This window comes from Taeniopygia guttata, chromosome 2 (genome assembly GCF_048771995.1).
Source record: "Taeniopygia guttata chromosome 2, bTaeGut7.mat, whole genome shotgun sequence".
Lineage (NCBI taxonomy): Eukaryota > Metazoa > Chordata > Aves > Passeriformes > Estrildidae > Taeniopygia > Taeniopygia guttata.
The window spans coordinates 54,323,046-54,347,334 of record NC_133026.1 but is presented as its reverse complement, the minus strand read 5'-3'; the positions used below and the strand labels follow the sequence as shown (position 1 = coordinate 54,347,334).

The following is a 24,289-nucleotide window of genomic DNA, read 5'->3' as shown; positions in this document are numbered from 1 at the left end:
ACACAGCTTCACGCTGTTCCTTTGGGTCCTGTCACAGGTCATCAGGGAAGAGATTAGTGCCTGCTGATGCTTGTGAAGAAGGTGTAAATTGCTACAAGGATTCCTCTCAGTCTCTTCTTCTCCAGGCTGAACAAAACCAAGTGACCTCAGCTGCTCTTTGTATGGCTTCCCCTCTAGACCATTCACTATCTCAGTTGCCTTCTTCTGTGTACATCCCTTCTGTAAACTGACAGTCCGTCAGTTGCCTTTGCAAAGCTCTTGGGCTATGGACTGCATTTTTCATGTATCTGCTTCCATAATCAGATCTCTAATAAATTATCTCTTCACCAGATGAACACCTGAGCCCTGTCTGTAATGTAACCAGCAGCAAGTTAAACTTCCCTCTCTAATATCATATCATGCACTCCATTGACAGGATGTTCAAACCAAAGAGGAGCTTTTAGAATAGCAGTGTGGAGCCAGAGCCTTACAGTGATACTGTAATTCTGTACAAACAAGATTGTAATTCTGTACAACAGTGTATGGAAGTTACAGCTCCAGGAAAACAAACAATTCTCTTTCTCTATGGATCAGCAAAATGTATTTTACAGCTGCACCCACCAACCAATCCCGTTTTTGGGTAGGGAAAAAGGAGGAATAAAAGCAAGAAGTAATTGACCAGAAAAGACAAGTGCCTACAAGGCTATAAGGAGATGTTAATAAGTCTGTATTATGTTATCAAATTATCACAGGTACACACTTTAGGATCATTTAACTACTGTGAAGATGCTATGGCCATGCTAAATAGGAAATGGGCGGAAGTAGCCGCTTTGTCTCTGATCATTAATGACATTTCAGTGTCAGGTGCACTTTGACAAAATAAACACACCTGTAAAAGGTATGTCCAGCCAAGATTTTACTCAGCTCAACTTGGAATCAACAGAATACAGGAATACTTACCACATGCTGTAACTCAGGCCTGTTTTCTAATTCTTCAACAACTCTGTCAATCTGAAACAAAACAAACCTGTGATAAACATCACATTTACAAGACTGGAAAAAGGACAGGTAATAAAAGCTAGCATTGGACTGCCATGCCATGAACTTGTTATACTCACAGAAATTTTATCCTCATTATCCAAAAGCATGTCTACTGCTTTCTACAACAGAGAAAGAGAATTCAAATAGGTAACAGGTATACATATTTTCTTACACTCTATATAGTATTATGCTTATTCACTGATGGGTGCCAGATGGACAGACCTACTCTTTTCAGCAACAGAAATTCAGAGAGCAATTTACATAACACCCACATATCCTGATAGCACAGCATCAGAGTATTCCGCCAGAATACTTCTCCTAAGTTCCCTCACTAATATCAGTACATGCTGTGCACCTACACTGCAGGTGAAGTATGCCCACTGGATCACCATCAGTCACAAAAAGACACTGCCAAACGATGTAGAAATACCATTTGCTCCATCTCAAAAGGGAACAGTAGGGTGATGACTATGCAGGAAACATACAATTCAACTTGCCTCACAACTGGATTCCTCCAAACTACGTGCAGACCAATACCATTAATCAAGCAGACCAGGACCATGTAAGCCAAGTGGCCACCAGGATTCAGGTTCTGCTTCCTCTTTCTAGAGCAAACTTTTGCTTCACTTTCAAAATATACCAAACCACAGATTCCTGATATGACTTATTCTACTGGATTAAAAAATATATATACTTTTTTTCCTCCATGTAGTTTAGAATGGGCATACTAAAGACGATCACCAATAGCAGAGATCCATATTTTAGCTACAGTGCTTAAACAACTATTGCACAGAAAAAAAGAGATCTACTTGTTTATTTTCCCAGTGATCACACCAAAATTAATTTGCTCAGGTTTTACAGCCAGCTGGAAAGAAAGAAGATAGAACTCAGTATGGAATAAACACTTCCTGATTTTTGGAATTTAGGTTAATAACCTTGTAAACTTTCAGAAGCAGATTAATTTTCTGTGGTGGAAGGAAAATGGGAAGTACATTTAGTATATGCCTAAAAAAAATCACTATCTCCTTTCTTTGGCTTATTAATACCATTATTTGATTCAAAATACAGAAAGAATAACATGGTGAATTGATACTCTGTGTGAAATGACATTCAATGTTGTGACTTGAGACTCACAACAATGTCTTCAAATAATGTGGACACTCTTCTCACTGAGAGTGACAAATGGAAATGGAAAGGAAATACAGATGGAAATATGAAGGAAAAAAATAATCCTTGGGTCAATTATTTTGCAATCTAGGCAAACAATCCTCCTTATTTCAGAATGTATCCAGATGCAGCAAACACACTCTCTGCCTCTTCATCATCTATAGATAATTTATTTTTAATCTCTTAACTCTTCTAGAGGAAAGTTAATATAAAATCATTAGGATCACTATACCTCTGAATCAAAATCCATGAGCAGAACAATTTTGTCTCTGATAGAACTGAAGAGATTGTGCTTGTGGATCAACTGGAAGACATCTTTGTGCCTCAGAGTTAAGTAGATTTCTAGGGCTCTGCCATAGCGCTGATCGTAAGTGTACCTGATAATAACAGGATTATAATACATGTAATGTTAAGTGTAGAAAAGTCACTTATGAGAGAAAATATAAACATACTCTAGTATGTAAAACATTAGGATACTACTTGATTTTATAAGTATCTAAACAGACCTATGATTCATTTTTGTAAAGGGAAATAAACATCAGGCAACATTAATTTCACCTCTGTTTCTACTGGCCTTCATTTGTGTTTGGACCTGCAGTTTTCTACCTTTTCATTCTCCATTTTCAACTCACAGCCCTTCAATCCTTGGAAACCAATTGGAACACTCTTCAGAGCTAAAAAACATTGTTCTCTTAAAACTTTCTGGCAGATTGTAACATAGCAATAGACACTATCTCTTCCTTCTTCAAAGAAGCATAAGAAAATAACACAGTCATCAGACAAACAAAATCAAATAGCTTTATCCCTGTATGAAGTGACCAAGAACCAGATCAGTTTGGGCACATTTTCCAGTCAGATATTTCCATCCAGGCAGTAAACCTAAATACACTGCTTCTTAAATAGTGGGCAAAACTCCCTACCATTTTAGTTTTACATGGGTAATTCTGAAATGCACACTTCAGAAAAGAGGTTTCCTCTGACAGCATGAAAAGGAATGCTAGCTATTTACTTTGGAAAGAGGAGTTGGAAATCCAGTCTCATGCTTAACAATTTGCTTTCATACTCAATGTGAACATTACAAGGAAGGGTAAAGGATTGCTAAGCTGTGCAATCAGCAGAGTGGAGAGGAGAGAAAGCTAACACTCTGTACACTGCAGCAAAGAAGATTTATGTTAAGAAAGCTGAGCAAATATGGATAAACTGCAGTACACTATTTTAAGTGTACTTTTTGTAACAGGAATTTAAAACTGTACTCACAATTCTGCAAGTGTTTGTAGCAAAGTCCTGTTCTGTGGATCTTTCTTCAGGTGATCCACTACAGCTTGAACTATGATTGTGTTGTTGTACAGATCTCCAGGCCACTCTTTTATTAGGGTTGCAAACCCCTAAAAGTATAAGAGATTGTAACAGAAATAGAAAGAATGGCCTAAGGAGCATTTCAAAACATCACAGTTTCAGCTAAGCCTCTGAGATGATACCTGCTGTCCTTAACCTTTAAGGAACTTTCACGTGCCCACAGACATGTAAAGCACAGAACACAGATCTTTCCTCCTTAGGGCTAAGTTATTACAATTACTGAAGCTGAGTCTCTTTCAGAGGCTGTAGGCTTTGTGCATCACCTCAACCCCTTATGCTACATTAAAAAAAACCTAAAAATAACAGTCTAATAAATGATAAATACAGTCTAAATAATCACAGTATTTGCATGCTCTGAAGAACATTATATTTATTCTCTTAAAATTAAAATTCAACTTTTAATATTGTCATTATTGTGGAACTGTCCACTGATAATCTGAATACATCACAGAATTTGCTGTCAGAATTCTTCACTGCTAAGGGTATTTGGCTGGCAATAAATATGGGACACATTGGTGTGGACACATCAGGCTGAAGTACCTCATAGTCACTTTCCAAAAATTCATGCAGGACCATTTCGTAGATCAGAGGTTTCAAAACTGGATCTCGTCTTGGCAAGTAACGACTAATTGCCTATAGGAACAAACAGAACAAAGTGTCAGATGGTGAATGACGTGTAACATCCTGGTACACTGATAGGAAAAAAAAATTTTGTGAAACAAAAGAACAAGGCTATAAGCAAAACATGGCCCCTATGCCCCCTGATAATCACTGGAAAGCTTATAAACTCATTCTTGTAAGCAGCACCCAGTAGTTATTTACTTTAGGATTATACACACTGGAATTTTATAACTCATTTGAAAGAACTATCATTTGAGAGACAGGTGGCAAGATACTAATTAGAATAGGAGAATCAGATATTGTCCTTAAGAGACCAGTATTAATTTAGAAAACAAAACCCATAAAAAATCCCTCAAAACAAGAATGTTTTCAAAATCCCTTTTCTGAAGTCTTGGCCTTGTAAAAAGGTATAAGGATTCATTAGCTGAAAAACGTGTTGTAGTGGATTGACCCTGACTGGATACCAGGTACACAAAAAAAACACACTCTCTCTTCCCTCCATACCAAGACAGAGGAGAAAAAATATAACAAAGGGTTCATGGGTTAAGATAAGATCCAGGAGGGATCACTCACCAAATACCATCATAGCAAAACAGATTCACATCTGGAATAGTAATTGAATTTATTAATAAGCAAACCAGAGCAGGATAATAAGATGTGAAATTATCTCAAAAACACCTTCTCCCATCCATTCCTCCTTCTTGGGCTCTACCTCCTTCACCCAAGAAACTCAGGGAGACAGGGAATGTAGATTGATTGACAGGGAATGATTGTCAGCTCATCACATGTTGCTTCTCTTGCTGCTCAGGTAGAGGAGGCCTTCCCCTTCTCCAGTGTGGGGTCCCTCCCACAGGAGACAGCTCTCCACAAACTTCTTTAACATAAATCCATCCCATGGGCAACAGTTCCCCATGAACTGCTGCAATGTGGGTCACTCTTCCATTGGATGCAGTCCTTCAGGCACAATCTGCTCCAGCATGGACTCCTACATGGGCTGCAGGTGGATCTCTGCATCCCCTTTGTCCTCCACGGGCTGCAGGGACACAGATGCTTCATGGTCTTCACCATGGCCTGCAGGGGAATCTCAGCTCTGGTGCCTGCAACACCTCCTCCTTCTCCTTCTCCACTGACCTTGGTGCCTGCAGAGTTGTCTCCTCTCTCATATTATCACTCAGTTCTTCTCTGGTCACAGTTACAACTGTGCAATAACTTTTTTTTTCTTTGTTTTTAAATCTGTTATTGCAGGGGTATTCCTATCATTCCTGATTGGCTTGATCTTGGCCAGTAGGTCCATCTTGGAGCTGGCTGGCATTCTGCCAGCTTCTCACAGAAGCCACTACTGTAGCACTCCCACTACAAGAACCTGATTACGCAAGCACAATATACGTGTAATTTTGAATTATGACTTACTTTGGGGTCACCACATTCTATGAAGGGCTAGTTTTACATACCCACTTGAAAATTAATTTGAAAATATATCTCTCCATGAAAAGGGTGAAGGCATGTGATCTGTTACTGTATAGAAGGTGTTAAGGAATTGCATTCCAGCAAGCAAGAGATGAGAAACTGCCAGAATAAATCAGCTCATACCCTGGAATTTCAGCACAGCATCTAATTAGCACTACTATTCCATGCAACTAGAGGCCAAGATTATTTCCACCTGCCAAAATAAATCCCACTGGTACCAGCTGTCTGGGGATTGTAGGGTTTGTAGCTGAGGGACCAACACCAGTAATATTCTTCCAAACACTGAGAGATGTTGCCTGTTGCCCACTATCGGCACATGGTACAATAGCATTTTATTACTGAGGTTGCTTGAACAAAGCAGGAGAAAAAAACATCTCACTATATTTTAGACCTCTCCCCTCACTGTGCTGTTTGGACTTGGCCAGTTTTTGAAATGTAGTGCTGCCAACATCAGCTCCCACCAGCTGTCACAGGATTTATCAGTTAACTCAGGGTACAGTCTTGATGGCTGCTCTGGGGTATCATATTCCCGACTCCTTCATAAAAAGTCTCTTTTGACCATAGAGAAAGCAAGCTGGACATTAACTGGAGACTCAAAGGCAGAAGACAATCTCCAATGGCTGTTCACTCCCACTTTCTACCTTCCTGCTATCTCCTATATCAACAACTCCCCCAACAGACTGGTGCAACTCTTGGCTGCAGTTTGGCCACACAGCAAGCTCTGGAGAGGCGTAGTTTCCTTGTTGTGTGAGAGTCAGGCTGCTTTATGGAGGAAATGTCTCCTGCATTGTCTCCATGTCCCATTGCTTTGAAGAAAAAAACACAGCCACCTCCTGCAGTTTGACCACCATGCTCAGGAAAGCATACAAGAAGCATGTAAGAAGCATCCAAGTTATTTTTAAGCCTTGGCACAAAGGTGACCCAGCTTGATATTACAAACTCTTCCTATTTTATTTTTAAGCTGCAGTTTTGTACCAATTCTTGAACTATGTGGTAAAGTGACTTAAAATAAAAAAGGGATACTATACAGAGAAATATTTTCTTCCCTTGTTTCAAGATCTGCTTTCAGACTTTTCGTCAAAAAATGTAAGGACGAGGTATATACAAGAAAACACATATAAAAGTTGACATAAGGGAGCCTAAAACACCTTACCAATAAGCCAGAACAACAATTATTTATTAAAAGGATATCTAAGAGATGAAAGAGCCTGTCAGGATAGTGCTACTCTCTGCTATGCCCACTACAGTCACGTGAAGTCTTTCAAATGTGTTCCATCCAATGTTTTGGTTAAAACACTGCTGCTGCTAGCTGATCATCCTGCACCTTTGCTGAAAATCACTGTTTGTCACAGCGAACAAAATGGAGCGTATTTCTCATGCCACAACAGCCAGAACTCACAGAGTATGAAACCTTCCTTTGAATCCATCCACCTTCCTCAGCTGCTTGAGCTCAGACATTAGATTTTATACTGAAGTGACCTGAGCACAAGTGATGACATTTGGGTTTTGCTTTATTTTCTATGTTCTCTGCATTCTTCACACATATATTTGTACTCTGTCACTTATTGTATTAGTGATTAGATTTCCCCAGTACTTTTCCATGGCCTTTCCTTAAGCAAAAAGACAAAACAAATTCCAGAGCTCCAAGTCCCAGGAAATATAAGGCCCTCTTGGTTCTTCCTGGGAACCAAAGCCGAGAACAACTCTTCGAGATACATTCCCACGGACAAAGTACAACTAGTGCTGAAGGGGGGGCTCCAGAGAAGAGGCTTGACCTGGGGGAGAATTGCATCACCACTTGTCCTCCTAATTGGTGTTTTTTATCAATTATGTTCATTTCCTAAAACCTATAAATATGTACTCATCCCTGGAGGGGTGGGCTTTTGTGGACACCTTTCCATAACTGCTCCTGAAGGCCTTCACATAAAGATTCTCTTTTATATTACCTCCTTACTAAAATTATGTCGAGTTTCATTTCTGGGTTGGGCAAAAGGCTACACAAGCACATAACTCCCTCAAGCCACCACCACTGGAGCAGGAGAGGAACAGACCACTGCAAGGCTCTAGAATCTTGAAACTGACACAGCTAGGTTCTATAGAGGACATTCACTTAAGATAAGAGACATCAAGATATCAAAATGCAACCTTTGGTAGCCAAGCAGGACAGCTTAATACAGAACACTCAAAAACCCCCTAAAATTACACCCAAACAAACAACACTCATCTCACAGAATTTGACACTGGGGTATCACTACTGCACAGGAAGGAAATTTCAAGCTTTTACTTTACTGTCACCTCAGTTATTGGCAAATCATGCTAGATTTGAAACATCAGATTTCAGGCAACAATTTATAAGCAGTACAAATTCTTCCATGACAATTCTGGTTTGAAATAAACTCTGTTTCCACATCTCAAATAGTCTCCTCATCAGGGCTGAAAGCCATTATAGGCCAGTTACAATATGGTGTTTATTATCTGCTAGTCACTTAAGTAGGTAAAAATTCTACACAAGTGATCCCAAGCATTACAAGAACCCCTTCATTCAGATCTGGCTCAATTTAGTTCATCCTTTATGGTACTCAGACATCTTTAGAAATCTGGCAAAAGTTATATGCAATTGAAATAGTGAAATAAGGCAGGCATTTTCTAGAACTGCAACTTGAAGCTGAATAATGTAATGGACTGCATCTCATGTATTTCTGAGAGTTCCTAGGCCTAGGTTCTAAGAAGAAAAGAGATATTCTAAAGGCTGAAAACAGCCAACTGTTTGGAAAGGCGGTAATTGAGGAGAGATGTTTTTGCAACAAACCTGCACATATTTTTATATTTGACAGTCTGCTGGATGATGCAAGTGGAGACAAGACAAACATCCCTTCCAGACAACTGCAGCTAAAACCAAAATAAACCCAAAAGAAGAAGCAGTGTATGAAAAATTCACCTGTACCTGCATTCAAGTCCTTTATTGGACTGAAATAAAGAAACAGAAACATAGGATTTCATCTTCCAAAGTAGTAAAGCGTGCACCAAACCACAAAGAAGTCATACTAAAAGCAAGGCTGTTTTTGCACTGGAGTGGCCCTGAAACCGAAGTCAGACATTTTTGAAATTCTAATGCTGAAACACTTTTGGTCTTTGAACAGAATTAAATAGCTCAAAACCAGCAAGGGACTGCATGCTGTGAGATCTTAATAGTATGTCCTTTTTGGCTCATTGAGTTTGAATAGGAAGACATAAAATTCAGAAGTAAATGTACACATGTTACCAAAGGGAGCGTGCATAAAGTTTTCAATTGGTTTAGCAGTGACAGTACTAGGCTTTATGTCCTGTGCAATTTATTAACTGAGACTCTCACATTAAATGTGTACTGTTGTAGCAGCTGGCTTGTGACTAGGGAAAACACCAGGCAGGGCAGACTGCTCCTCTTTCTCACCACCATTTCTAGCATACAGCATAGGTCTTCACTGCTGCTTTGCAATTCTTTGACACCAAAAGTTGTGTAACTGTTGCAATGGGCCTGGATTTGCCAGAATGACTGGCACCCAATTAGTCTATTTTCCTTAATACCTGAGGTAGTATTTTTAGCACCTACGGGAAACGGATGAAAAGTAAATGGGAAAGATGTAACTGTGAGCATTTTAGCAAGTAAAAGCTTTGGGGTGGGTCTTTAATGTTGGAGACTGCCAACAAGTAAAATACGTAGCACTATGCCTCCAATCTTGTTTTAAGCTATTTATACATCAATTGGAAAGACAGCTGTCTAGAAACAAGCAGAGATCTGGGGCAGCAATACCAGAACAGGACCATTAAATGTGATGCTTTGGTCAATACAATACTTGGTCAATACAAACAGTAAGTACAACATACAAATTACTAGCGTGCAGACACAGAAATTAACTTACTTTAAGCTGACCTATTTCTTTAAACTTGTAAACTTCAAATTCCCAGAGTTCTGTGTTTTTCCCAAGGATTTTCTGGCACTTTCTGGAAGGAAAACGAAAGAGATGAGTAGGTACAGAAAGTAATACAAATGTGACAGCATTACTACAAGGATTCCTTTCTTCTTCTCCTTGTCATGACACTTATAAAAGTGACTTATTTTGGCAACCACAACTTTGAGTATGCCAGGTTCTCCTCCTTTCAAACCTTAAAATTTTGTTGCATCCAAGAGGACTAACTGCTTATTCACCCTTAATTTTAGGGCCATATTAGCTTTCATAGAATCATGGCATGGTTTGGATTGGAAGGGAGCTTCCAATCTAGTTGAAATCCACACACCCTAGGCAGAGATGCCACCCTCTTGGTCAGCTTTATGACTGAAGTCTTTATATCTCAGCTGATGAAAACTGAACACTTAAAAAGATATGCTTACGCTTACATGTACATGAAAACAAAAACCTTGGGTAATTTCTAATCCTTACTTTAGATTCCCATATTTGACATTTTTGTTTATACCTATGCAAAATCAAATTATTTTCTTATGGTCTTATGTGCAATGACACACTAATAAACTGAGGTTATCAAAATCCAAAGAAAACCTTAGTTTTGAAAATCTAGTGTGACTTTGAAAAAAAGGCTTACTTTTAAAAATATATGCCTCAATTCCAGTTAAAATTTACAGCAACTTTTAGGTCACTGCAGGCAAAAAAATATATGGCACTGCAATGCACCTCTATGTTTTGAAACTTCAGAAATTCCAGAACAGACTGGAAATCAACATCTGCAAATACTTCAGAATCAATAATTTATTTTTGCTTTTTCCCCACACAGACACACTTCAGCCAGCAAAGAAGATCTTTAATACTAGGTTACCTAGCAGCCAGGTCATACTCTCCTTTCTCCACCAGATGATTTATATAGGCTAAGCCAATATCCTAGAGGGAATAAAAACAGAGTCAGTTATAAAAGTTTGGAAGTGATCTACCTGACTAGCACAAGAACTACTGCAACAGTAGTGCATATAGCTGGAAATTCAAGGCTCTAAGTGCATCCCTGGATTCTCCTTTACAAGCAGGGTCCACAGATCAGTCAATACAAAATACTTGCATAGGCTGCTCACAGGTTCAACTACAGGTGCTCTTTTAAATAATTCTCATAACCTGACTTGTTGGGAAGGGTAGATAAATATGATTAAGAACCACAATAGTACAGCCAAGACGAATATAACGCCCCCTACTGGCTGGACAATCACCCTCACCTACAGCGGGGTCCAAAAGCCAAATGGACTGTTCCATCTCACCCCCCAGAATGTATGGTTCACCCCACATCTGTAACCCTCCCCTGAACCATCAGGTGCCTGTGACCCCATTGGCCCAGGTCCTGTTCCAGCCCACCCTGGAGCCCCCTTTGATAAAGGCTCTCCGGGGGGCTGGACGCCCTCTTGGATCTTCCCCTCTCCTCCTGGAGAGTCCTCCGGGTGTCCCTGCTCCCCTCTTTGTCTCTCCCCTCCCCCATCACCCTAGGCCCAGCCACGTGCTGTGTCTAGCAGCTCGAGGCAGGGCCTTTCTGCGTCCCGAATAAACCTGATCCCCCAAGAGCAACCACAGAGATCTCGCTTGTATCTGTCCGTGGAATACAAATAAACGTCTTTACACTGACTGATGCTGAGAAGACTACCACCTCTAATTATTAAGGATTGTTTGAAATGCATAGCTGATTTTGCTATGCATTTCAAATTAGTTCAAAATTTCAACTTAATTCAAAAAGAAAACCAACAGTCATTGTATAAGACATGCTCTTTGTCAACACAGTTTGTAGAGGAGGGCAAAAATTGGTTGAGAATATAAATCTTAATGCTGCTCAATAAAGTGCAGGAATTACTGAGAACTTAGCAAGATTATTAGTTATTAGATAACAAATTTCCTTTCTCAAAGTTCATCACACAGGTCAGTTGTAAAATGTTTCTGGTATACATTTAATATATATTAAGATTTTGGCATGAACCTCCTAATGTAATCTCAACACTTATGTCTGTTTTGACATAACCCAGTGTACTCATTACATAACTTAAGAAATCACATCACTAAAAAAAGCACATTGTTTATAGAAAGAAAGAAAAAAAAAAAAAAAAGGAGAAATGAGCTGTACCATGAAAAGAAGTCCTTGTTTCTTAAAAAAAATAAACATTTGCATCTTCTGAGACACAACATTTCTTTGATCAATATCAAGGACAGTATTGACCATATAGCAGAATATGAATAGGGGTACGCAACAACTTCACCTGGTCAATGTACTACAAAGTTAGGAAAAAAATGCACATACACAAAATTTTAGGATTTAATTATGCTATAGGAACCACCTTCGTATTTTCAACTTCACCATTCTCAAGAAAGAGGCTGAAAGAAATCTTCATTCTCCTGTGGACTAGCTTCCCAGTGAGCAGAGAAGATGTATAAGGAAAAGAGATGTAGATCTGGTTGTTTAGGATCTCTGTCCTCTGCTCAAGAAATGCAGAAGAGCAGTGATAATTACTTCCATCAAAAAAATCCCCAAGTCTACCAGATTTGTCAGGTATCCTGAGTGTGGTGTCACTAGGCAGTGAGAGCATGAATTGTTTCACCAGTAATCCTTCAGTTAGAGCTTGATGTCAACATTTTGCTTCTTCAACACATTCTGTTGGCTTCTGCTTTAGAGAACAGGCTCTCAAAAACTGTTTGTATTTCACTGAATTTAATAATTTATTGTATAGCAAATGAAAAGCTTGGGGTTTTTTAATTTAGTTTGGTGTTTGTCTGTTTAGGTTTCTTTTTTTCCTCCTAATGCATTACCAGGACCCCCTTTAACAATTCTTTACATCTTTTGCAAGGGTCACAGAGTAGCTTTGTTAAATGCAAACTCTGTGATAGGTAATGGCATGCCATTTAAATCTTGATTCAGCTCCTGGACTACACAATAATAAAAGTTTTTATGACATACTGATATGAAGCATGCTTATAACACCAGTATTCTGGCCAAAAAATTAAACACATCTTGAACACTTTGTACAGACTTCAATTTAAAGCAGCAACGGTATTAGTGAATTTAAACAAAAGCAAACAAACAAAAGCTAAAAACAGTGACACTTTTGTGTCTATTACACCATTCCCCCTTTTGTTTTAAACATTGATACCCTTTGTTGCTCTGTGAAAGGGACTATAAACATGGGAAATAACTATATATGAGAAAATAAGCATCTCCTGAACTTTTTACAAAGTCCTGTCACATGTATGAGGTATAAGTTAAAGAGAAATTTGTCACTCCTGCCTGCAATCTCTAATAGTGAAATACTGCATGTTACTTCAAACAACAGTAAATTTAATACAAAAGTAAAACCAAACAAAAATCCCCATCAGAGTCAGAGAAATGGAATTATCTTTCTTTCAATGCCAATAGCACCTTCATAAAATGCAGACCCTTGCATGTTTCATGGACTAACACACCTGTTCTGCAGCTGAAACCAAGACATTGGATGCCAGTTGAAGTATGTCTAACAGTTTTTGCCTGGTGTTATAAAAAACAGGGACTATATTGTTGCATCTTACACCAATCAAAAAGAAAGAAGATTTTTTATTTTGAATAGAAATTTTGAGTCTTACCAAAATCTTGTGCTTTTTTATGGTTTTCTGACTGATCTCAGCTGCCATCAAAGCTTCCTGTATTCAAAAACGAGAAAACAGAGATACCAGTCAAATACACAAACTTTCAATACAGAAAGCTCTAGAACTGCATAAATCAACTGTTTTTCAGAGTAGGGTGTTGGAAGCACTAGAATTTTTAATGCTATGGTTGGATGAACAGCTTTGAATTCATACTCAAACAAAAGCAGTCAACCAAAGAGCAAACTACTCTTGTTTCCATCTGGGTTCACTCCACATTATTATATTAAGATCAAATCACAACAAAACACACAATGCAATCACATTTGATCATTTTCAAAAGAGACCACTTCACTACCAAAACCTGTGAAAAAAATCAACAGGAAAAGGGGTGAATGGGGGAAGGCTACCTTCCAGTTCCCTAGCCCAAATGTCTTCCTCACTCAGAATGATTTATATTTAAGTGTCATTTGATGTTCTTCTACTTCTTCTATTTTTTTTTTTTGAATGTATAGAAAAAAAGCTGGCACTTTTACAAATAAAAATGAAACCTTTAAGATACATCATAACAGGCCTGTCTACTAACTTGAATGGCTTTCGGAAAGGCACACACACAGCTGTCACTTGCAAATTACTGTTGTCTTCAGGGACCAAATGCTGTGATTTACATATATTGCAAAACTGCACTCATCATCCAAGTTTGCTATTCCAATGCAAAAGCATCCACAAGGATTTAAACAAATCTACATGATTATATTAGCAAAAGCAATACATGCTGAATGGCTTTTCCACATTTTTTTTTTCTTATAATGGGCATACAACAAACATAAATTAGAATTTGCAAGTTAACTTTATACATCATAACAAATGTTCTAAGTCAATAAATGCAAGATATTAGAATTCAGACCACTGTGTGCATGTTCATATGGTATGAAGGAGCTTATTGTTTTAGGTCTTTAGATATACATACTCAAACACCAATATTTACACAACCAAGCTTTATTGTGAGCAACAATACTTTCAGCATGTGCAGCTACAGTTTAAGCCCGTAGTATTTTACTTTTAAAAGCGCAGCTCATTAGTTAACTCTTCTGCTGTTCTAAAGACAAAACCCATCTTTAATAATTTTCAGTGTCAGCTAATACATTTCATAACTGATGATGAGAGCAGTATTTTCAGCATCTAATTCAGCTACCTCACTTGGTGAAATTCTGATTAGCTGTTTCAGTAGTAAGACTAACTCTGTAAGAAATGGAGTAATGTATAATTAACTCCCATCCTTTACAAGCATTTAGTCTATGACTGTAGGAACAGAAATGGTCCAATCCAAATGACCTAGCAAAGTCCATCATCCTACTCCAATTTCCAAACAAGGAAAGTCTGAAGGAAAGAATGATGTAAAAATTACTTCGTATTTCTTCTTTTCAAGAAGCCAGTCAATGTGGTCATCTTGGTCCCGCTCTTTGGCCACAACCACATCTCTTGGGCTGATGATATAAAAAAGTGATTCACCTTCCGAATACTCTGCAAATGCACACACAGTTTTATTATTATTATATTTTCTGCAAGTTCTGCTTTTTAGCATACCCTTGAGGGGAATTTAAAAAGAGGAGATGCAAGGAAGACAGCAATGCCACTCCTGCAGGACACACTAGTTTGGATGCTGTATCCTCTGATAAATTAAAACTGGTTTAAATGGCAAAATATATTTCAAAAAACCACTACAACTTATTGCAAATTCTGATTCATCCACTATGTGTAAACTTTATGATGGTTTAGAACCCATTATTACACTTTTAGAAGACATTACACTACACAGCCTGCAATAAACTTATCCTTCCCATCAAGGTCAAGGCCATCAAAAGCATAAATGATAGATGCCATAACCCCTGGGGACACAGTACATCATTACAGCAATGCATTTACAATGCTGAAAGTTAAGGCTATATGTATAATGCATTTTCTTACACCATAAGCCTTTATTTTTGAGTAAGCTCAAAGAAAAAATACTAAAAAGTCAAATCAAATGCAGAAGATGACTGCTCTGAATAGTTATCATTTGAACATGAAGAAACATGAATACTTTGTAGGTACAGAATAGAAAACCACTCACTGTTCAGATCATTTTCTATAAACACATACAAATACACTCCTGAAATGATAAACAATTCACAAAATACTGCTTGTCTTAAACCATACAAAACATTTAGATTTTTCAGGCAAACTAGAATATTCATAAAGCATAAAAGTACAGCTGTTTTGCTTTGGAAGATGTATAAAGAAACCCCAATTCTACTGATAGCAGCATCGATGTTTTTGAGGTCAGGAGGAGATACACTATATTTCTAGTGGCTTAAGGGCATAGATGTACACAAAGAGGTTTGCCAAGCCTATGATTTGAAGCATGCTGCCAGAGGAGATACTTAAAATTCAGATTAATGTATTTTAAAAGCCAGAAGAAATGTTTCTGTATAACACAGGCTACATAATCTTCACCAAGGACTTCTCCATCAGCTTTGCCATGCATTTTTCTGAGCTACAACATATAGATCAGAAAACTATCCCATGTTTAAAAGATGGCATATATTGTGCCAGGGCTTCATGTCCTTTCCTGTTATATACACCTATCCTCTAGGTGGAGCTTGCCAAAATCCAGTTCCTATTAATTTAATTTTACCCTTTGAGGTCTGTAATATAACTGGTAGCTTTGTCAGTACAGGGAAGCTAAATATCAGTGGGCCCCTTTTAAGGGGCCATGTACACCTTACTGTTGAAATGATACTTATTCAATCTTTCCCTCTAAAGCAGCTTTTCCAGACACTGTGCCACAAATTTCATTATTCCTGAAGCCCTTTGTGTAAAAAGAGTTCATATGGATCATATGTTAAATAAATCTCCTTCAAAGATATGGCCTTCAACAATACTGGACATTACATAACAGGTATATACTTCTGCCTTCTCCAGTAGGTCTGACCTAATAGATGGCATTAAAAATCATTATGTTTAAAGACACACATTTCTTTTCTTTCATACAACTGGTTCTTGTGGATTTCCACTTTGCCCTTCAGTGTCAATAAGCAGTTACAGCTATTCATGGAGATGACAAAAAAATGAAAAAGGAGGCTAAGTACACCTAAATCTGTTTTAAAGCAAGGTATGAAAACAAGACAAAACAATATTGAGAACACCTACCTAAGTGATAATCACGACATTCATTTTCCTGAAATCCTCGTACTGTTAGTGCATCAGAAGAAATCTCTTCACAGGACTCAGGCAGGGGTTGTACAATATCAAGTCTAGGTCTTGCACAACACTCCACTTCCTAGAAAAATGACACCTTAGTCACTTCCTACATGATTTACCTTACCAATACCAACTGGTGGTCATCTACAAACAAGGCTGAAATTTAACAGCTGCAAACATTCACAAAGCCAGTACTTTGCACTGGCTACTCAGCTGCAAATCATGCAAGTTGCAAAGCTGTGCTGCACAGAGTAATTGCATCTGGAACTCAAGGAAAGTTACTCCAAGTAATCCAAGTTACTCTTTGCTTTCCTTGAAGGAAATCAGTCTGGAGGAGGAGGTCCAATCCTACCCTGAGTTTGCTCACTACTTTTTCAGGGCTACCACAGATGACTATCAATTGCTTCATTCAACAAGCAACACAACAGTTTAGAACACATACCCAGCTGGGCTCATGCCCTGAAGGACAGAGCTCTATTGAGTCTGGTATTATGGTAATAAAATAAATTTTTTTAAGCTGGTGTTTTATTTTAGGCGGCCAGCAGCAGCAGGGAAAAATTAATCTGAGAATAATACAAAAACTTTGCTGTTCTAATGAACTTAGAGTAAAATGAACTTTCAAGTGCAATGTAGGTGGCTATGGTAAGCTGACATAATGGATTTTCACTTTCTAAGTGAAACTGCTGTCTTCAACTAACTGCATTTTTAATTAAGTCAAGGTCCAAGATAGTCCTATATTTTCTACTTCAGGCTGTGAATTATAGCAAGATACAGAATAAAAGAGCAAGAACATATAAAAATTTCTCAATTTAACTGTTCCAGGAAAAAAATACCCAAACCAAAAAAACTTTCAAAGCAAGTTCAATTGTGATCTAATTTGTAATAAGTAAGAAGCTGTAATTTGCAAGCTGTGAAATCAAGCGTAGGAAGACAAGTGTTCCTTGCAACTAAAGGACATTTCTGTAGTGAGCAGCAATTCTGCTGCAAGTTCTGGCAGTTTGGGCTCCACTCTAACAAGACAAGTGAACTAAGACACTAACAAAGGAGTTCCCATCACAACAGGACACCATCAGGGACAATTGTACTTCTGTTCCTTCTACAGCTACCCAGAGAACTGAGAAGTTAGTGAAGTCCAGCATTTGGAGTTTAAAAGGCTAATTAAAGGCAAATACAGGAGAAAAACTTTTTCCTATGTTAAATTACCATTATATCACCTGAAATTCCCTTTTCATCTTTCTTTCCTCAAGCAATTAAAATGACCTCATTTACACTAGCTCCTTTCCTGCACTACTTCTTCATTAACAGTGGCATCCCAATTTCCTTGCTCCCTTGCATTTCAACCCACCTCTTCCTCCCCCTTCCTTATCCCATTTGTCTGCTTTCTTGTCTTGCACTGACTCTCCCACACTGTGCTGTCTCTTTTAGGAAAAATTGCTCTGACATTATTTTTATCCTTAATATAAATAAAGAAATAATAATCTGACATCCTGAAGTAGAACTAGAAGCTAACCCCACTGATTTCAGAAGGCTCGTGCATCTGTTTGAACCTAGAGCATTTCATTGCCTAGCAACTTGTGCACCCAGTTTCTTAAGGTTACTATGGTGATGATTGTCTAACGCAGACATGCTTATCAAAGAGATGATCAAGGGCATCTGCCATCCTCACACTGCAGCTTCAAGGATTTCCTCCACTGCGTTGCCTTTATTTGGCAATATGAAATCAATGTCGGAGACAGACACAGCACTTGTCCATGCACAGTAAAAATGGCTGACATGAATTCCAATTTCTACCTCTTCACACATGGATCTGGGTGTACACAACAAAAAATCTTAGAAGAATGGGAGACAGTGATGCCACTTGCTCACAATCATACATTCCACCCCACAGTCACTCTTATGCTTGAGTTGATCAAGTGTTCTCATTTCTTTTGAGATGCAGTGTCAGCAAGCTCCTCTTATGGTCAAACAAGATTCTTTATTTCTTCTGGTGCAGAAACATCAGGAAGAAAGAGAAAAGGAGAGAAAAGGGGTGGGGGGGGGGGGTAGAAAGAAAGGAAAAAGGAGCAAGAAGGACTAGCTAGAGACTTTCTCTGCATTCTGCAAGGAAAAAAAAAAACCCAAACATGATTCCTGAAAGAGAAGCACATTAATCTTCCCTTTAGCCAACATGTTGACTAATGTCCCTTTGACATTAGTCAACATTACCTCCACTGACATTGTTTTATGGATCAGAGATGTTTCAAGCCCTGTCTACTACCAGCAGACTACAAATTTTTTCTCAGATAATCATATTTGTATTACTAGTTTAAGGCCCAACTCACGGGCCAAATTAATGTTGTGAAGAAACTCTGAGATTAAAAAAACTACCGTTTTTTCGGAGATCTCCTTTACATATGAAAGTATAACAAGCTGGTCACAGAGAGGTGCAAGTCCACTGACGTAGAATTCGGTGTCAAATTGGAAAACTGAAATACAGGAAAGAAGAACAGACTTAAAAACATGAATGTTTATGAACTACTACCTAAGAAAAACTCACTGATTTTCAGAGACAATCAACAGCATACAGCACCACTTCAGAGAATAGAAGACTCAACACATGTAACAAACCCAGAGATTTCCCAGAGGGATCAGGCGAAGATTTACATTTAACAGATAAAATTACATTAAAGCTTGCAAAAGGAAATCTTTGTGCTCCAGGATATGTTACAGATGAAACATCTGAAATGAAGGTGTAGTCTGATTTTCAGTAATCACATTGAAAAGAAGCAAAACAAAAATCAAACCCAATAAAACAAGCAATAAGTAGTACAACTTCATTGGTTTGCATATTCACAGCATGTTCATGTGGCCATAAGAGAATCACACCTGATGCATTTATTGGTATATAGGAAAACACAAAGATCATTATTTATTTATCATCGTTTTAAACATCATAGAGTAATTTACAGATATACTCATTACAAAGAAAACACAGTTCATAGTTTCTAGTTCATAAAACTGAAAATATAATTTTCTGGAATTGGTCTTGAAATCGAGATAGTTACATGAGTTTATTTCGAGAAAGAGAAAGAAAAATAGAGTGCTGAACTGTATTTACTAAAATACTTAATAAATGAGACCTCTGTCACAGAAACACCTCTTTGTTTTTATTCTGCTGGATTTACAGTGCACCACTTTTTGTGAGCTCCTCTCTTATGGGGACAAAAACAAGAATCATCCAAGTGTTTACATTAGCAGGCCTTGTAACTATAAGCCTTTAAAAAAGCATCAGATACTTCATTAGTTTCTCCAAAACATGGTTTTAGGAGAATCTAAGCATAAGTAAGAAATAAAAAGTTTCCTTCCTTCCTGTTTAGCATATTACACTACTAATATATATATACATTAAAATTTACTAACGAGGTAAACAGAAAATACAGCATAATGACATTAAAAATAAAGCTGATTTTCTTTAGCTAAGATGATAAGAAGAAACAAGAGAAATAATTGTCCTCCCACAAAAGGAGAAAAAATACAATGAAACAGAGTATATATTTGACACCTGTCTCTCAACAAATAACCAAGCAGTGTTTTTCCTTCAATGACTGCTGACACTTTGGCATCACTGAAGGACCACACTACAGCACAAGGGGAGAGCACTCAATCCACTCGCAGAAAAGAGGTTCACATGTGTAGCCATGTACATAATTATATTTTTCTAGCCTACAAGACTGATGAGATTACTTTGACTGTGTCACATGTTACTCTCAGTGATGATTTTAAACAAATCAGTTCAAAACTAACTACATACCTCATTCTCAGTTTAAAATTTAGTATTTAGCATTTAAAAATAATTTGGAAGGCAGGAGAAGAAACATGGAAAATAAACAACAAAGTGAAATCCATAATACTATCAAAGCAACTTTAAATTCAGCTTTATAGAAGGGCCAAGAGAAGGCTCCCAAAGGCATGTAAAATACTGTGGTTTGTATTTGAAGAGGAAAACAGCAAGGTGAATTATCATTTATAATGATTATAGAAACAGCTCTAAAATCCATGTGTGTTTCTTTGTCTTATACTAGAACTTAAGTGCCTTTTTTCCAGTGAAAATGCTTGTAATGCCCAATGTAATGGTGTATTTAAGATCAAGCAGAAGTACTAATCTGTGAAACACAAATAAACAAACAAGTAAAAATTGCCACTTCAAGTTTTGTTTTTGAGTAGAATATAGTTTCCTTGGTTTCACTATCAGCTTTCTCTTACTTAGCTCATCTTTCTCAAGAGGTGTTGTTGAAACACAATGCTCTACCTCTGCAGCTACAGCCTTGAACAAAGAATAACTGGCATAGACAGTGCTTCTTGACCTGACAAAAAGCTTTGATGCTGCTAATCAAAAAAGTCTTACTGAAAAAAGAAGATGGAAGTTACAGTGGCACAGAACAATAATAGGTTAAATTGACTTACTCTCTGGACACTGTGTTGTGATCAAGGAGGAAAAGAAATCCAACATAAAGGCAATGCAGAAATGATGTTATTTTGAAAAGGATCCAAAATAATGAAAACAAATGTAGAATTGAAGTAAATGGAAATGACTGAGGTATGGCCATGTGTCATACATGTTTATGCCTCTCATAAGAGAAGACAGAAGACAGGCTGACAGTGGATCTACTCCATGTTCAGCATCTATGTATAGATGTCAAATAAATTACCTGGAAGCAAAATTAAGAAACCTGTAAATCTTTTTTGCTACTCATTAAATGAAATGTATGACATACACCAAAATACAATACAGAAATAAAACTATATATGCTACAATATTTACCTAAACTGTATAAAGCCACTTTCTCTGGGATTTAAAGATCCATGCGTATGTGACACACTGAAACTAAAAGGAGTCTATATTGTTCAGTCAAACCTCTAAAAGCAGCCCTTGGTTTACCACAACAGATTTTGAAGAGTAAAACTTTGGTTACAGTCAGAGGGTTTTACATCTGATTTCACCTAAAAGCACTGGTGGTGGAGATACCATCTTGAGAACTCAAGGGTATGATGCACTGTGACCTGTAACAATGAATACAAATTTTGCAGATGTTTTTAGTGAGCTATGCAATTTATGCAAACCAAAACAGAATACAAAATGGCATGATTTGATTAGCTATTATCTTGTGCATAGAGTTGCACTTGATGTAAAATACAACTTTTTTCTTTTCCTGAGAGTATGTGAATTCTGTTCCAACAAGAGGACAAGAAAAGGCCCCACATAAGTATCACTTAAGCTACAAAGCCAATTTTCTGAAAAATGCTTTTTTTCCATTGAATCAAGAAAACTTTGCTAACCAACAGGAAAACTATTCAGTCTTGAAGAATTTTGGGGCCTAGAAATTCTGAGGTTTGATGACAAAGAAGTCAAAATCTTGTAGAATTTTGACTCATTTTATGAATGAATTTATAAATTATAGGTTTGGTTTGTGGCAAAACAGATGAACAAAATTCTAAGAAGAATCAACTATATAACTAGGTTTGGGTTTTTTCTTCTTTTTTATTTTGGCTTCTCAGAGTATAGCAGACTTGCTTCAACGAAATATTTGCATAAATCACCTTGTGAAGTAAATTTCCTGATCATCACATTCATCAATTAAGTCTTACATTCCATCTATATAAAGAGAAATATGTCAGTACATTAGATCCCACTAATGTCAATTTACAAACAAAAAAAAAATTCAATATTACCTTGTATTCAGATTGAAATGTGCAATCCCAATGCATGATGCTAACTTGCCATGCAGGTGTGAAGCTATCCCCTTGTAAAACACACAGATGTGTTGATACAAGCATAGCCTTGAAACATGTAATTTTTAAACCAGAAATCTGCTTTGTGGGGAATTTGGTAGAATGCAAAGGGAGACAAGTATACAAGAGACATTGCTGCCTGACTGGTACCTTGAAACATGTAATTTTTAAACCAGAAATCTGCTTTGTGGGAAATTTGGTAGAATGCAAAGGGAGACAAGTATACAAGAGACATTACTGCCTGACTGGTACCTGAAATTAAGCTGAAATTCCTCAGATAAAATCGAGACAAAAATAAATTGGATATAAATTTTCTAATCAGCTTGAAGTATTTTACATACTTCTGGTGTTAATCTCTATTTTCTGCTATCATTAACAACCTGAGTAACTGAGGAAGAGATAAAGTACTTCTCCATAAAAGTATATAAAATCCTGACAAGGCTAAGGAAGACTAGATTACCTATTTTCCTTTGAAAAGGCATTATATTAACTGGAAAGGCTAATTAGTTATTTAGCAAGGAGCCTTCTCATGGGTTCCAGTTGAGGAAGGGTTCCCTGTTCAGACCAGAAGCTGTGCAGCATTACAGCTTTTGTGCATGCTTCAGGAGTGAGCACAGAGGTCAAGCACTCTCTAAGAAGGATCACAATGGCATTTAGTCCACGTTAAGCCTGTAATTCAATACCAATACTTTCTAATCAATACACTACTTCACAGCAGTTGCTGACAGAGCTAAACTGATAGGATCTGCTCAGCTAACATACGTTTAAACCTAAATAGAAACACTCACTTGGTGTTTATCTTTGACATTGAATGAAGACTCACAGAGGTAATGAACTGTAGCAAGAACAATAGCAAGATTACTGAAGTAAAGTACCACTAATATACTGAAAGATGGAAATTAAATTAGCAATGCCACATGGATCTCAGTGCATGAGACCTGTATAATTAATCTATTTTTTCTTACAGATAATCAAACCATTATCTTCCTTAAGACAAAACAGCTAGAACAGTTCAATGGTGTAACTTTCACACATTGTGGGGTCTAGCATCACAGCAGATACTGTAATTATTTCCCACCTTAGAGTAAGTATAGGTAATTCTTGAGACAGAAACAGAAGATGAGGAGGTACTTTGTTAAAGAGGATCCTATGCACGTAAATTGTAATGCAGGAAATACTGTTTCCTTATTTACTGGACTGCAAAGTACTGAAGAAACATTTATTATCTACTAATGCCATCACAGTTTTCTATAATACCACCATGGACTCAGAGGCCCTCAAAATGGCTTTGAAACAGCATAAACCTGAAACTGTTGACACATGACAGGATACTGTTTTATCAGAGACTCCATTTGTATTACCCTGATAACCAAAGAAGCAACTATGAAGTTTCCTGCTCCACTTCATAGTTTTCTTTCCAGGTGAAAAATTGTAAAAGCAGGGAGAAAAAAATTAATAAACACCACACCACTAAACATGACAAAAGTAATACTGTGTTAAGGGTTTCGCTTTTCCTAAGTCTGTTGACAAGATCTTATAAGTCAAAATAGCTGAAGGATATTCAATTGTCCTTGCGTTGAAGGATTATATTCTTGCCTTGTATAAATTCTTTACTTTATGCAAGTATATCAACTTATGCATCCACTTTGGATATTAGTGGTTTTGCAAAAAATACTATACTGGTTGCAGGCCTGATATAAGATCAGACTTTCCAGCTATACCTTTGAAAAGTAATGATGAAATAAAATTGAAATAGATGTTATGGCATGACATACTGCAGTCAGGAAGACTTTCAATGTGACTATATGAAAGACTATTAATTTATACTGAGACTTGAATAAGCAATGTCTCTCTCTTTTCCGTCCCAATCCTCCCAAGTTCTAGAGTGCTGTGGATGGCATTTAGCAGAGCAATTTCAGTGCTTTGACTTGAAACCAGAAAATAAAATCTCAAGCACATGATTAACAGGTTAAGTGAGATAAAATACCAGTCCTCTAGACTACAGAGAAAACTGCAGGCCAGAAATTTTAAGATGAAAAAGTTACTTCCATGTAAATCTTTACCCTGTATGTCTT

The 24,289-nt window shown here is 37.4% G+C and overlaps 1 protein-coding gene across 2 annotated transcripts in view; it reads right to left on the bottom strand.

The window, feature by feature from the left end:
- Window positions 1–24,289, bottom strand: part of VPS41 (VPS41 subunit of HOPS complex) — a 110,603-nt gene that overhangs the window by 16,949 nt on the left and 69,365 nt on the right. For both annotated transcript variants that reach the window (XM_002198900.7, XM_072924040.1), the window contains 11 exons: window positions 18,813–18,910; window positions 16,395–16,524; window positions 14,611–14,726; window positions 13,203–13,259; window positions 10,441–10,502; window positions 9,531–9,612; window positions 4,084–4,176; window positions 3,445–3,572; window positions 2,420–2,564; window positions 1,098–1,139; window positions 940–990 (listed from right to left, as the gene is read on the bottom strand). In XM_002198900.7, the coding sequence (XP_002198936.3) occupies window positions 940–990; window positions 1,098–1,139; window positions 2,420–2,564; window positions 3,445–3,572; window positions 4,084–4,176; window positions 9,531–9,612; window positions 10,441–10,502; window positions 13,203–13,259; window positions 14,611–14,726; window positions 16,395–16,524; window positions 18,813–18,910 (1,004 nt within the window). The remainder of the gene's footprint in view (window positions 1–939; window positions 991–1,097; window positions 1,140–2,419; window positions 2,565–3,444; window positions 3,573–4,083; window positions 4,177–9,530; window positions 9,613–10,440; window positions 10,503–13,202; window positions 13,260–14,610; window positions 14,727–16,394; window positions 16,525–18,812; window positions 18,911–24,289) is intronic.